A 13,937-nucleotide genomic window follows, 5' to 3' on the forward strand; every position below is an offset into this window, starting at 1 on the left:
GCACAGACACTCAGGTGTCCAGTGGTGGCCATGGTACCGTGCCTACCGTGCCCTTCCCGCCCACCATGGCCTGCCTTCCCTCAGGGCTGGCTAAGGCGCCAGGACTGAAATGAGCAGCTGTGTCCAAGGCAGGCCCGGCCCCTCCTCTGAGGGTCTCCAGCCCCTTTGTCTCAGTGGCCTGTGGGTCCCCATTTCCCCTCTCTTGATCTCCTCCCAGAACACCAGCGTGCCCGTCTCCTCCTGGGCTGCATTCCACTTGTGTCGCCAGCTAGGAGCTTCTGTTAGGGGGAGGGGAGACAGGGGGAGGGGAGACAGGTCAGCAGGCCGCTGCGGGAAGGACCCTCGGTCAGCCTGAAGCTGCAGGAGGCTCCGTTTACCCAGCCCCTGGCAACAGTCCTGCTTAGCTGGCAGCAGACCTGAACTGCAGAGGGAAGAGCTCCAAAAGGAGACACACACTCCAGCCCGCAGCAGCTGCTCTGCAGAGAGAACTGTGGGGCTGGCAGAGGAGAGGGGCCTAGGAAAGGTCATGGGCAGCCATCTGTTCTTGCTCACCAAGTTTCTGTCCTTGCACTATGCTGGGCTTCGGGCTCCTGGCACCCGGGTTCTGGCTGGGACATGTCACCATAATGTAAGGGGTGGTCATGGGGGGGGGGGCTGGGTGCTGCCGAAAGCCTATCAGATCGAGCAGCGTTCTCTCAGGCAGAAGGCACGGGGTGCAGTGTCCATGTTCAGGATGAGACCCTGAGTGGTGCCAGGCATACGGTAACCACTCCGCAGAGCTGGGACTGGTGGGCTCTCGCTCTGCCTCTCTCTGCCTATCACATGATGCTTTAGAACGTTCTAGAATGTAGGGTTCGAGGCAGGGGTAAGACGGAGAGGTTTCTAGGCAAGGCCAGCTGGAAATGGCCCCGGTGACAGAGGGAACCAGGTGCATCGTGTCAGATGAGCGGGAATTTGAGACGGCTCAGGACACTTACAATACAGTGGGCAGGGAAGACTGCAGAGTCCTCTCCAGACTGAGAAGAGGGTGGGCTCTAACCAGCTAGGCTAAAACTAGTTATACTAGTTAAGACTGGTACAAGGGCCATGCAGGCCTTTTTGGTAAGGCCAGTGTCTATCCTAACAGGACAGAGAGGGGTCAGGAGTCTGGGGGACAGTATCACGGGCAGTAATCACTAGCTGAACATGGGGGCCCAAGAGGGCCACAGGGTTGGACTGGAGGGAGGCGGGGTTGGGGGGAGTGCAAACAGAAGCCCAGGAGTGAACCACTGTCCATTCTGGTGAGGCTTTCAATGTGGCAGTGAAACTAGAAAACGAAGGGGAAATGAAGCCCTACTCAAAGAGTTTCTGCTCTATCTGGATCCCTGAGTCTCTCGCCTAGTGTCCTCTACTCTGAAATGCTGATAAGAACCAAGTGACCTGAGGTGGAGGACCTCCTTGCTCCCCTGGCACCCAGAACAGGGCTACTCCGTGGTCACATGACAGCTGCTGCCCGTTATCCGGAATCTCTACAGCCATCCTACGAGGGGCCCAACAAAGCCGAGCATCAGGACCAACTGACCAGAGACCCACTGAGAGCTGCAGGACGTCATTGGCTGGGGCCACGTTTCTGACCCACTGCGAGAGTCTGGACATATCACTCAGAAACAGAAATAAATCCTGCAAGTGCAAGCCAGGGGTGCTACGTGTGAACTGTCCGTACACTTTTGACGAGTGGCTCTAAACTGCCCCTAGGCCGCTGGCCCTGCCCTATTACTGGGGCAGGGAGACTTGTCACTTCCCAGTACTTTTTAATGAGAATTTAAGACTGCCTGTTCCTCACCGGCTTGCCCTCCTCACTCTGGGGTTCCCAGTCACCCATGGTAAGAGGGATGGAGAGCACAGGGCCAGAGAAGACTGAGGGGGCGACCAGTGGCACCAGGTTCCTGGCCAGGGAGGGAGCACAGGAAGACAGTGAGTCCCTGCTCACCATCGCCTCTAGAGGCTGAATCGGAAACAACAGGCACCGTGTGGGGTGAGAGGGGACAGAGACAGGCCTTTATTTAAAGCAGCCTGGAGTCCCCTGCTGGGATGGGCCTGTCACAGGGATCCCCCCCTTGGGAATGCAGTGGTGCATACAGTCTGCACACTCATGATAGGGTGCAGACGTCAGAGACTACAGCTGGTGAGACCTAGAGCTGGTGTTGACTTAGTTAATGGGGGGCAGGAACAGCTCCCCTAGGTGCCAGGGGCAGGAGTGGGGGGGGCAGTTCAAATGTGGCCACTTGCCTTGAAGCTTCTAAAGGCAAGGACATTGGAATGGGGGAGCCCGAGTAGGACTCCCAGTTCCCAAGTGCCAGCAAAAATGGAGAGATGTTGTGTCCCCCCCAAACCTCTCCCCCTTTCAGTCCTGTAGTATTTAGCATGTATCACAGCGGAAAGCATGTCCTGAGCCCCAGACTGCGTGCTCTGTGGGGGTACGACCTGCCTTCACACGTGTATCCCCAACACCAAACGCAGGGGGGTGGCCCCGTGGCAGGAGCTCCAATCTTGGCTGAGCCTCCTTCAAAGGCCTCCATCCATCAAATGAGTTGCTGAAAAGGTTTTCGGGAGGCATGGCGTGAGATCAAACCAGTGAAAGCGGCCTTAAATAGCCTTCAAACACCTTCCCTCCCCTCCGTCTTTGCTATCTTGGTGGTATTAACACATCAGCAGTGTCTCAGATCTAAGACTTATACTCCAGGCTCTGTGAGGAGAAAATGACTCAATAGAAATTCCTTCCTCGCCATCGAAACAAAAAAGAAGCCCAAGTCAAACCCTGAGGGCGTGTGTGTGTGTGTGTGTGTGTGTGTGTGCGCGCGCACGCGCACCTTTCGCACATGACTCCCAAAATAAACTTGTCTCCCTCCACTTAAAATAGAGGGCTACTGTGTGATCGGTCATTAAAAATGGAATACACTGCTCTTAACTCGGTTGACTGCAATGAAGCGCTTGGATACTGCTACGACCATGACAAGACAGGCGGAGAAAGAGGCAGGGTGGTGGGGAGATACACAGCAGAAACTCAGTTTGAAGAGCTTAGAACTTTCTCCAAAGTGCCACGCAATTTTAAGGAAATTGGTTTGGGCTGTCTGTCTTCTAGTGATTACTTAAAAAGGGGTGGGGGACTGGACCGTGCCACCTTACTTGTCCCGGATGCTTTGATGACACCCAATGTCTCTGCGTTCCTACAGAGCTCCGAGGCTTGGGGTGGTACGCACTGTGTGGACTGGCCACTCTGCCACTGAGCTGACAAGCTGACAGGGCTTCATGGTTCCTGAGGGGAGGAAGTGTGTGTGTGTGTGTTTGTGTGTGTGTGTGTGTGTGTGTGTGTGTGTGTGTGTGTGTGCTTGGCCAGTTCGCATCTCTCGAGGAAATGCTGGGGCCGCCTCTGCTCCTCCATAGCTATGGGGGAGTCAACAGAACCCCTTTCTGAGGACCCTCTCCCAAGAGAGCAACGAGAGGGTCCACCTTCTGAGGCTGAGCTTATTTTGGGAGGCAGGATGGAGGAATGGGTGGATGGTGAGGGGTCAGTGTCTTCTGTAACCAAGCCTGGCAAGTGACTCTTGGCCAGCTGCGTTCCTTGGCGTTTCGTCCTCTGACTGCTGACCACTGTTCTCAGCACAGCTTCCCTGTGGCATCATTTTCTGTGATAATTGAAGCCAAGCTTGAGTCCAATGTCTTCTCACAGAAAACACGGGCCTCATCAGCGAGTTCTTTCAGAGAACAGAAAGCCCTTGCGGCCAGCACAGGACAGTCCTGCTGGGCCCCTGGGATTTTAAGCCAGGCCAGAGCAGAAGGCCCAAGAGGAAGCAGATGAACCCTGCCCAAGGCCAGGGCAGAAAGGGGTGCACACAGGGAGCTCTCTGTATGCTCAACACTGTCCTCCCTCTTAAAATAAGTATGGGCCTAGCGCCTTAGCTAGCAGCCCTGGCTTCACACATCTCTGACACACCTCAACACTGGGGGTTGGGGGTGGGGGTGTTGTTTGTATGAGGGGTTAGGTCACACGCTCCCACCACCAGGTCACTTGTGCCCTTAGTTATTTATAGAGACCATCAAGTGCCCGGGCATCCCACTCGACCACGCACAAACCAGAGCCCATCCCTCCAAGGGTAAATTCTGCTCTTCCGCCCTACTATTTATATTAAACCCGACACCAAATCGGTGAGGGTACAAACAAGTCGTTAAAATCTTCGGCTCCTTTGAGTGCCCACATAAACACTGGCTTGGAAGGCTGGCCGGTGCCTTGGGCACCCCAGTGGCCAAGAGGACTGTGTGCAGCTGAGGCAGACGGCCCCTCAGCAGGTTCAAGGTGCTTCGTACACTTTACTGGGTAACTTTCTCAGCCTGGCTCCTGGGGGTTTGGGGGGGTTGGGTGAGCCATGAGCAGATGGGAGAAGGGGAGCCTCAACTCTAAGGGGGGGGGAATGGGGCTGGTCCCTGCATTCCAAGAATATGCTGAAAGGCAGACTTTTAAATGCTCAGAAAGTAGCGAGGGGGGGGGGTGCCTCTAAAACATTATAATGAAGAATTGGGCTAAACCCTCAGAGTTACTATTTAAAACGGCTGTGTGCTAACCTCGCTGCCCTTTTCGGAGACCCAATTATTATCGTTAATTATACTAATTATAACACTTAGCATCTTTTCAAAATGTTTCCCTTTACAAAAAGCCTTTCATGTTTATTATTTTGATCCTAAGAACAACCTTAGGACATGGACGGGAGAGACAGTGCCCACCTACCTGACGGATGGGGACGTGAGGCTGAGGAACTTTCAAAACAAGGGATGCTACTATGACAAGGCCTGGAACTTGACACAGTACCAGACTAGAAGGAGAGCTCGCACGTGTTAAAAAGAAGTAAGGGCCATCTGGGCGTGTCCAGGTAAATGTTTCCTTCCAACCTAACAGTGAGAGGATGCACAGCTGATCTAGTGTGGAAGCTAACTAACGGGGTCACTCAAGAGCTGTTATCCACTCATCGGTGACATTCACAGTTCCCAGCCCAACGGACACTGCTCCCTGGGGACCCAGTACTCTGCAAACTTAACATTGGTTACATCCTAATAAAGCCTCTGGGAAGAGGCAGCTCAACGTTTCGCCTAGGCTGCCCACCCACAAGGAGGAGTCCAGGCACAGTGTGGCTTGGAGAGTGCCTTCTTACCGCTGGCCTCGGAAACTGCCCTGTGCTATTTACAAAGGTGACGCTCTGAGCCTGCCACTGAAGCCACAGAAGACCCACTGTGGAGAAGCAGCCTTACCAAGGGCCTTAAGGACTCTTCGTCACTGGCTGCCAGGCTGGAGGGTGCGGAGACCAATAGCGAACTTTATGCCCTTGCCACGGAGCAGGACAACAGAGGCAGGTGCCTGTTTGTACCCAGCCCCAACAGCCTGGTTCTGCAAGCTCAGTGCCTCTAACCACTCCCTCCTGCGACCCTATGCTTGCCTTCAAAAACCCAAGCCAGTTCCGTTTAGGTGTAGACCAGATGTCTGAAAATTGGTTAAGTTTGCTTCCAAAGTTGCAAGAGCGCCCTCTGGTGACCAGAGAGCAAGTCCTTCCCTTACTTGCCACAGCAGTCAAAACTGAAGACCATGCATGCCCACAGAGCAGCAATGGGGGCTTGCCCCCTCCCGATGCTTCGGGGCATGGGAGACCACGCCCCATGAAGCCGGCGAGATCTCCAGAACCTGTGTGCAGAACACATATCCTGGGTCCCTGACACAGAGAAATGCACAGGGACAAGAAGAATAAAGCCATGCAGATAGCAATCTGGTGTCACCCCCACCTCCCGCCCCACATGTCACAAGCAACAGACTAAAATTAATAGGTGCACTCCTCTTTGGGGGAATCTCTGGAGAAGAAGGAGAACGGAGAAACGCATTCTAACAGGTCTGAAGTTGCTTGCAAAGGCCAAGAACCTTGAGACTTGGCTAAATCTATAATGGGCAGTTTGTCTTAGAAGCTTTAAAGAGAGAAAGTGGTCGGGGGGGGGCAGTCCCTTCCCCGCCACCACACACCCACACTTCTCTATCAGCACTGAGCAACTGAGGTCTGACCCTGGAGCTCAACAGCATTTGAAAGCTGGATTAATAGCCAGCAGACTCCAAAGTGAAGTCTCCTTCGTGGGAGGAAGTCTCGGGGCCTTCCCCAAGTTAGTCAGAAGTCTTCCTCCCTGGGAAATACCTAATTCTACAAAGGGGACCACAAACTTGCTAATCTGCCCGCTGGCTCTGAACATGAAGTGAGATGGATACCACTCATCCCTCCAAGGTGCACGTTTGTCCCTGTCTCCTCCCCTCCCCCGTGCCTCCTCCGCCACAGCCCAGCGGCCCCTCCCCCCAAGCCAGAGTAATTCTACTTTGATGAGTAGCGGTGAAAATGACCCTTTCCCAAACTGGCGCTTAGTGGGTCTAGTGACTCAGAGGCATCAAAAGCTGCAGCATCCACATTCCCTCTTTTCCCTCTCTCTCCCTCCCGACAGCTTGGGATAAGAAGTCACCACATTAATACTGCTTGCCACTGTTTGAAGTTAGCAGTGGAAGGCTGCAGGTACTCAGCTGTGCGTACATTGCAACGCCCCCTACACACACACACACACACACACACACACACACACACCCCAACAACAACAAAACGTAAGATCAAAGGGTCCCCAGCCAGAAGTCCCGGCTCTCCATCAACATTTATCTGCTTCCCCAGCCTAGCCATCCACCTACCCGCCCTGACAGAAGACATCCTCCAAGCCCGTCCCCACTGGGGGGTGGGGGGAGATACCCCACCCCCAACCCAGCCCAGTCAGAGCCTCACCTGAATCCGTTTTCAGCCATTTCTGTGGATCTCACGCTCGCTGTGGCCCGGAGAGTTTTGCTGGACAGGCCAACCACGGTGGGTGAAAGTTTGCACTTCAGGTCGGCACATGTCCACTCCTCTTCCTCATTCAGGGTGGGGAGGTAGCCACATAAGACCTTTAGGCTCCCCAGTCCCCCATTGCTCATGTAAGCTGTGTTTTCTCCCCCACTCCTCACATATTCGAGGTATATGTCAGAAGTCAAGAACACCTGATAGGCATTTTCCTCCATCACCGCCTGGATCTCCGTCTGCGCCTGGTCGAACATGACCGAGCCGATCTGCTGCTTCTTGATGCCATCTCTTATGTAGGTCTTGGTGGCGGGTTTCAGCTGTTTGGAGACAACGCTGTTGTTCTCAATGTACCTCTTGTAGATTGCTTTGGCCACTCGCAAAGTTTTGGTATCCTTCAAGTTCATCTGCCTGAACCCATTGCAGGCAAACCAGAAGTCCAGGGTATCCACACATTTCTCCCTCTCCAGGAAAGTCCGGAAGAGGTATGCACCATCCTGGTCCCCCAACAAGGAGTGCAAAGACTTGGTCCACCTGGTCAGAGGGGAATCTGGGGAGGCCCGCCCCTCGGGCTCCCCCAGCCCATCTTCATTCCGCCTAGCGTTAGAGGAGACAGGCATAGGTTTGGTGGACTGGACCTTGCCCACGCTAGGCTGACACGGTGGGGTCTCCCCTTCTTCTCCCGGAACCGGGGGCCGCGGAGCATCCTCGCGGAAGCTGCTGCTTGGATCTGGAAGGAGAGTCACTAACACAGCGCTACTCATGGTGAGGGAGAGCGTCTCACTGAGTTTGGGTTTTGTTTGGCTTTTTTTTTTTTCCTCCTCCTTTTTCTTCTTCCAGTTCCTCTCAGCAATCGGCTTGGTCTCTCTTAAGTCAGCAGGGGCTCATGTGAGCCTCCTCTCTGGAAAGAAAAGGAGGGGGGAGGTGGGAGAGAGAAAAGGGTATTGATCTAATCAAAACCAGATCTACCCAACATCAAAGCAAGAAAGTAAACAGGCTTTTCAACTCCTCAAATTCAAATCAAGCAACCCAGCTATCCGCGAGGTGCTCATCTCAAGTATCCGACACAGGTTTTTCAAAGGCGAAATCTGAGCTCCCCACACACTTTTTCCGCGGGGGGGGGCTGCTGGGGGGCGGGAGGGGGGAAGGTGAGGCAGAAACAGTGACACGGGAGGTGTAAGACACAACCTTCCCCACATTCACGAGGCCCAGGGACACTTGGGGCAACCTAGCCGGACCCCCTCCCACGACAACCAGAGCACGCAAGCCAGCCGCCCGGCTGCGTGCAGGTGAAACCAATTTCAGTAAACTTCCCCACACTGCTCTGCACAGATAACTCGAGTTCTCAAAGTGCCCTTCCCCGGCATCTGGTTCCCATTCCCCCACCCACCCCTCCCTCTGCGTTCCCTCGTCCCACTTCTTACAGAAGATCCCCGCCTGAAAAAAGCCCGCCCAGCATCGGCGGGAAGGGGGTCAGCAACTCGCGGATTCCGCATGCACCCCCCCATTACCCCCGATCCCAGACGATGTTGCCTATACTCAAGACTCTCCAAAAACGTGGCTCAGTCTACACTTCGTGTCTTCTTCGCTTTCCCAAAGCAGAAAACAGTTCACTAAGTAAGAGGCTTTGATCTTCAAACTTTTAAAGAGAGAAAAGAAACCTCGAGACCCGCCGCCCCCGGCTCCCCAATCCACCTCCTAGAGCCACGAACCCAACAAAACCGGATCAGAAGGCTTCTCACGCTACTACCGCCTGTGCCAAGAATCCCAAACTACATTGATCCCAAGCCAGTCTTTCTCCAAAAGAAAAGAAGTCTTATCTAACCAATAAACAAGCTGCTCTCCCTAGCCAGGGAAGGATCAAACTAAGGAGGGGTGGACCGGGGGACAGGGAGAAACTCCGGGCCAGCTGCCCGAGACCCCGGGTCTGGGTGGATGCACCCCGCCCCAGTCCCGGAGCTCAGGCCGCCAGGCTGGGCACAAACCCGAAGTGGTGGGGCAGGGTAGTGCCAAGCACCGGGGCGCAGAGAAGGTGGCGAGACGCCGTTACCTGGAAGATGAAGGCCGCCAGGCTCTCATCTCCTCTGAGCCCCTTCTGTCCCGTCCCTCCCCGGCCCAACTACAAACAAACGCCTCCAGAGTCCCGGTACGCCGTCCACCAGGAGCGAGGCCGGAGACCCCGGAGCCCGGATCGGGGTAACTCCCTGGTGTCAAGCCTCGCAGAGGTTCCCGCAGAAAAAGGCACGGAAAGCAACCGCCTAGTCTAGAAATGGCGACGCGCGGAGTCTCGGCCTCTCCGCAAAAGGGGCGGCGAGGGGACGCGAGCGCCCTGGGCTCCGGCCGGTTCTACCCTCAGACTGAGCCTCTGCCAGAGCTCCAGGCACCTAAGCACCAACCCGCGGATGGGAGGGGGAGACTAGTGGGGAGAGGAGTAGGAGGGGGCGGGGGAGGGGCGGGGAGGGCAAGCGGGGGGCGCCGCCACCCTTTTATCCCACCTTCCAAAAGCACTCGCGTGCACACGCACACCCCAACTCATCCACACCCACGGCGACTCGACCCCCGAGGGCGAGCTGCCCGTCTCCGCCTCCGCCCCCGACGCCACTTGAAGAAGTCTCCCTGACCGGCCCCCCGCCACCCCGGACCCCGAGCAGGGGAGGGGACTCCAGCTCACCGCGCGCAGGGCCGCCCGGCCAAACCCCCCGGAGCGCTGGGCGCCGAGCCCGCCGCTTCCCCTCCGCGCGGGCCCGGAGCGCGCCCCGAAATAGCCGGCCTGCCAACTTCAAAGCGCCGCCCCGCACATCAAAGCGCGCCGGCCGCCGGACCGCCGGGGCCTCGGCACTCACCATTGATCCGCTGGCGCACTCCTTGCGGAGACCTCGCAGGCGCCGCGGGCAGGGCCCCTGCCCGGGTCCCCCGCTGGACTCGCAGAGGCTACCCCGGGCCCCCCCCGGGCCCTCCCGGGCGTGGGGAACATGAGGAGTCTCGCAGAGGCGGAGGAGGGGGTGCGCGGAAAACAACGATCCCGAGGCGAGAGCGAGCTCTGCGCCGGGGAGGGAGGGGGGGGAGATCGTGCGCCCCGCTGCCCCTTTTATGCAAAAGATCCGAGTGGGCCTCCGCCCCCGCCGCGGCCGCCCCCGGCCCCCGCCCGGCCGGCTTTCAACCCAGGTCCAGTTTCCAGCAGTCACTAGGCGCACCAAATGTCCTCCGGGCGCTTCCAACAAAAACTGCGCTGTGGATTTAACTGTGCACTTCAAAGGCGCGAGCCGAGCGCACGGTCCTGGAAGGGAGGTATGCGAGCCGCACCCGGGCCAGCCCAGCGCGCTCCAGCGCCCCTTTTGGGGGCCGTGCAATCCGCACCCCTCTACTACCCCGGCCTGCTCCCGGCCGCCCCCTCCCGCGGCCCCGCGCCCCGCTGCCAACCGCCCCCGGCCGCACGGAGGTTTCTTGGAAGCGGCTGCGGCGGGACTAAGCCTCCGACCCCACCTTTTACAGCAGAGCTCTCCTTTGGGGAGGCGGACGCCTCGGCCTCCGGGTGGCCCCCAAATCCATCGCGATCGGCGGCTTATTTTTATTTCCCGGTTCTCGGGCCGTTACTGAGTTGCCAGGACCTTATCAAAGCGCAGCCGGCTCCAGCCGACTCCCCCGGGCCGGGCTCAGGGAGCCAGTGATCCCGCCGCGCCAATCACAGCGGCTCTCGGCCGGCCCGCGCCGCCCGCCTTAAAGGGACAGCGCGCGCCCGCTCTGCCCCGCCCCGGCCCGGCCCCCGTCGCACACTCAGCTCCCGCGTTAACCCTTCCTTGGCCCTCGTCTGCCCCCCGCCGGCTACGGGCGGCCCCGGGGTGTTCTCGGCCGGAGTTCTGATTTCATCTTTCAAGTTCTCCAGCCTCTTTGCTCATGCCTCCTCCCCCTGCCTGCCTAGCGCTCTCCAGCTCTAGAACGCCGGTTTCTTGTGGCTCTCTGGCCACTGCAAGAACTGCAATAAAGCACCCCCCAACCCCCTCCATCAAACACGTTCCTACCTTTTTTCAAATTTCCCTGGGAATTTTGACTGGGAGGGCCTTCTGGTAGAAGCTATAGCCCCGGGATCTGCTGGCCAATTCTTAGGACATACTCTGAAACTCAAAAGGCATGACTTTGCGTGTGTGTGTGTGTGTGTGTGTGTGTGTGTGTGTGTGTGTGTGTGTGTGCGCGTGCGCGCGCGCGCGCGCGCGCCTTTAGGCGCGCACTTGTGCTCCAGTATATGTTTGCATTAATATAGAAATAGTTTGTGTTTGGGTGAAAATGGGGGTGTGAATTTGTATCCACAGACCCCTCAGTTCCCCAATTTTGCAGTCACTCCGAACCTTCCTTGCACACACATGGACCTCTTTCCCCAATAAATTCATGCCCATCCCACTCTTCCAAAAGGCTGCCACCATCCCATATGTTACTTATTAAACAGCCGTGGAATGTCTCCCACACACACGCAGTGTTAAAGTATAAAAATTCACCCCACTGTCACCTTTGAATTCCTTCCCACCTTCTCCCCAAAATGTTTATAAGGCCTTAAAAAAAATACACCATAAGCCCAGAACACTTATTCATCCATCTATTGTCATAGAGAATTTCTCCATGGATGAGCTGATAAACTTGTCAGCTTTTTTGGGGGGGGGAGGATGGAGGTGAGTATGCAGCCTGATAGGTCCGCCCCCACCCCTGCACCACATAAACCAGAGATGGTGACACATGGCTGCCACCCCAGAGGTAGAGCTAATAGAATGAGAATTCCAAGACCAACGTAGTAAAATTGAAGCCAGCCTGGGCTACCTAAGGCAAGCACACATGTTCTCTCTCTCTCTCTCTCTCTAAAAAACAAAGCAATAACAGAACAGCAACAATAAAATATCAATAGCAAAGCCCACAGAGAAGTAAAACCAAAGAAAGGAAAGAAGTGAGAAGCAGGGCCCTGGCCTTACAGTGCCCTCAACCTACAGTCTTGGCTTACAGTTTTGGCTCTCAACCTACTTGTCTTCCTTGTTTAACTTAAAACTGAATGGAGGACAATCATTCTGCTTTGGGGACTTTGAAACAGGTGAGAAACACGACTGTTCAAAGGGAGAAAGTCATCACCATGTTCTACTGGAGAAAAATCTCGGGCTATACTCAAAGGCCAGAGAAGTCTCACAGCTCAGGCCTCAAACTCCATAGCCTAGAAAAGAAGGCCCGGCGGTCACGTCACCCTTCTCTGTGTCCATGGTCAGTGCACCTGGCTTGCCTGGCAACCAGGAGCCAACCTAGATCAAGCCAGCAGTCCTGGCTGTGAAATGGGGTCCTTCCTGGGAAGACCAGAGGGAGTGTGTTCCCATGATGCATCTGTATCTGGAGACAGCTACCAGGTGTGAGGACACTGGGTGGCTCTAAGTTCTGTCTTCCAGCTCTGAGATGGTATATGGCATCCTGGACCAAAGGCAGACCTGCTCAGTGGACCTCAACAAAACCTGTTACCTGGAGGTCCTCAGACTGAAACAAGTGTAAGAGAGGCATGAACTTCATAGACACAGTTACAATGTAAAAACCCAGAGCTGTACACATGTGAGCCACTCCCCACCCTCCTGATTCTTGACTCACCGCCCCCCTCCTCTGGGGGTAGGGGAGAGGGGACATTAGAATCATCGAACCAGCCCAAATCAAAATAAACAAGGTTCAGAAAAAGAGGAGGCTTTCACAAAGGAAGTGGAACCTGGGCCTTCATGGGTGGTTTTCCTCCAAGTTGTCCCCACTGACCCCTCACTGCCCCTCAGCCACCCACAGTCATCACAGGCTGCCTTTAAACCAGAGAGCTCTGCTGCTCCTTCATTATCCCAGGGCTGGGCAGCGGAAGTGCAGCCTGGGGAGTCCCTTGTGGTTGGGATCTTCTCCATAACAACCCCTCTGGGAGCTGGGCTTCCAGAGCAGGTGTTAGGGTCACCTCAGGCCAACAACTTCCTCTACGGTCTCTAGCATCTCACCCAACTTCACGTACACAGGAACACTTTGTATCCAGCCAGAGAGGCTGGGAGAGCCCTGAGAGGCTGGAAGCCCTCTCTGGTGCCGGGTCTTCGACTCACTTGTTGCTAACATTATTAGAGGAGCATCCGAAGGCCTTCGCTCATCCCCAGCCCTTTCCTCAAGATAGCAGCTTGCCATTTTCCTCTTCGCCCTGGCAGCAGCGTTATCATGTGACTTGTTGTCATCCTGCGTGGTTGCCTGGAAACTGGGAAGCAAGGTGATGGATTTCTGCACATGCTCACTCAGCGCGCCACCCCCCTCCAGCCCCCCTTTAAAGCAAAATCTCACAGAGGATAGACAGTCCCCTTGGCTTAAGTGTAGACCAGTTTAATAGAGCAGAGAGGGGTCCTTTTCTGGAATTCTGTCCTGGGCTGAAATCCTAGAATACCAGAAAACAAGGCTGAAGGCTTGCTCCATGGGAGGCATCCGGCCAGATCCCTGACCCATGGCAGCTTTCACAGAAACCATTGTGCAGGGGAAGCCGGGCCAGCTGGGACTAGAGTGGCTGAGACCCGGGATATTGCTCTGAGATCCAGGAACTCTGACTTTTCCTCCTCCTCGGGGAAAAGTGCCACCTTACACAATGTTCCTTTGTTGAGGGGGAGAAGAGGGAGACGCGGCTAACTATGGCTGCTTAGCTGATCACGCCGGGTGCCGTTTATTTATGAATCTAGAGACAGGTGGTGCTCCACGGGAAGGTTGTAGTGAACGCAGGCAATGAGAACATACTACACACACATGTGGCAGTCTGTATGTATTCAATACTTTTCACCTCTCGATTTTCAAGATCTTCTCCTAGCTTTACTAATAAGGGTCCTGGGCCTGCATGCATTTCTGATGCCACTGAAGAAAGGAAGAAGAAAGGCATCAGATCCCTATGGAACTGGAGTAGCAGATGGTTGTGAGCCACCATGTGGTTGCTGGGAATTGAACTCCAGCCCTCTAGAAGAGCAGCCAGTGCTCTTAACCACTGAGCCATCTCTCCAGCCCCATAATGGTTATTTTCGCAGTTACCCTATTCCCTCGACAGAG

At 55.7% G+C, this 13,937-nt stretch overlaps 1 protein-coding gene across 1 annotated transcript in view; it reads right to left on the reverse strand.

Annotated features, from left to right (window-relative positions):
* The window catches only part of Axin2 (axin 2), a 29,843-nt gene extending 19,747 nt beyond the window's left edge, over positions 1-10,096 (reverse strand). Inside the window, exons 1-2 of the mRNA XM_032912351.1 lie at positions 9,722-10,096; positions 6,828-7,779 (exon numbers count right to left, since the gene is read on the reverse strand). Of these exons, the coding sequence (XP_032768242.1) occupies positions 6,828-7,642 (815 nt within the window). The 5' untranslated portion in view covers positions 7,643-7,779; positions 9,722-10,096. The remainder of the gene's footprint in view (positions 1-6,827; positions 7,780-9,721) is intronic.
* Positions 10,097-13,937: the final 3,841 nt, after the last annotated feature.

This window comes from Rattus rattus, chromosome 9 (genome assembly GCF_011064425.1).
Source record: "Rattus rattus isolate New Zealand chromosome 9, Rrattus_CSIRO_v1, whole genome shotgun sequence".
In the NCBI taxonomy this organism is placed as follows: domain Eukaryota; kingdom Metazoa; phylum Chordata; class Mammalia; order Rodentia; family Muridae; genus Rattus; species Rattus rattus.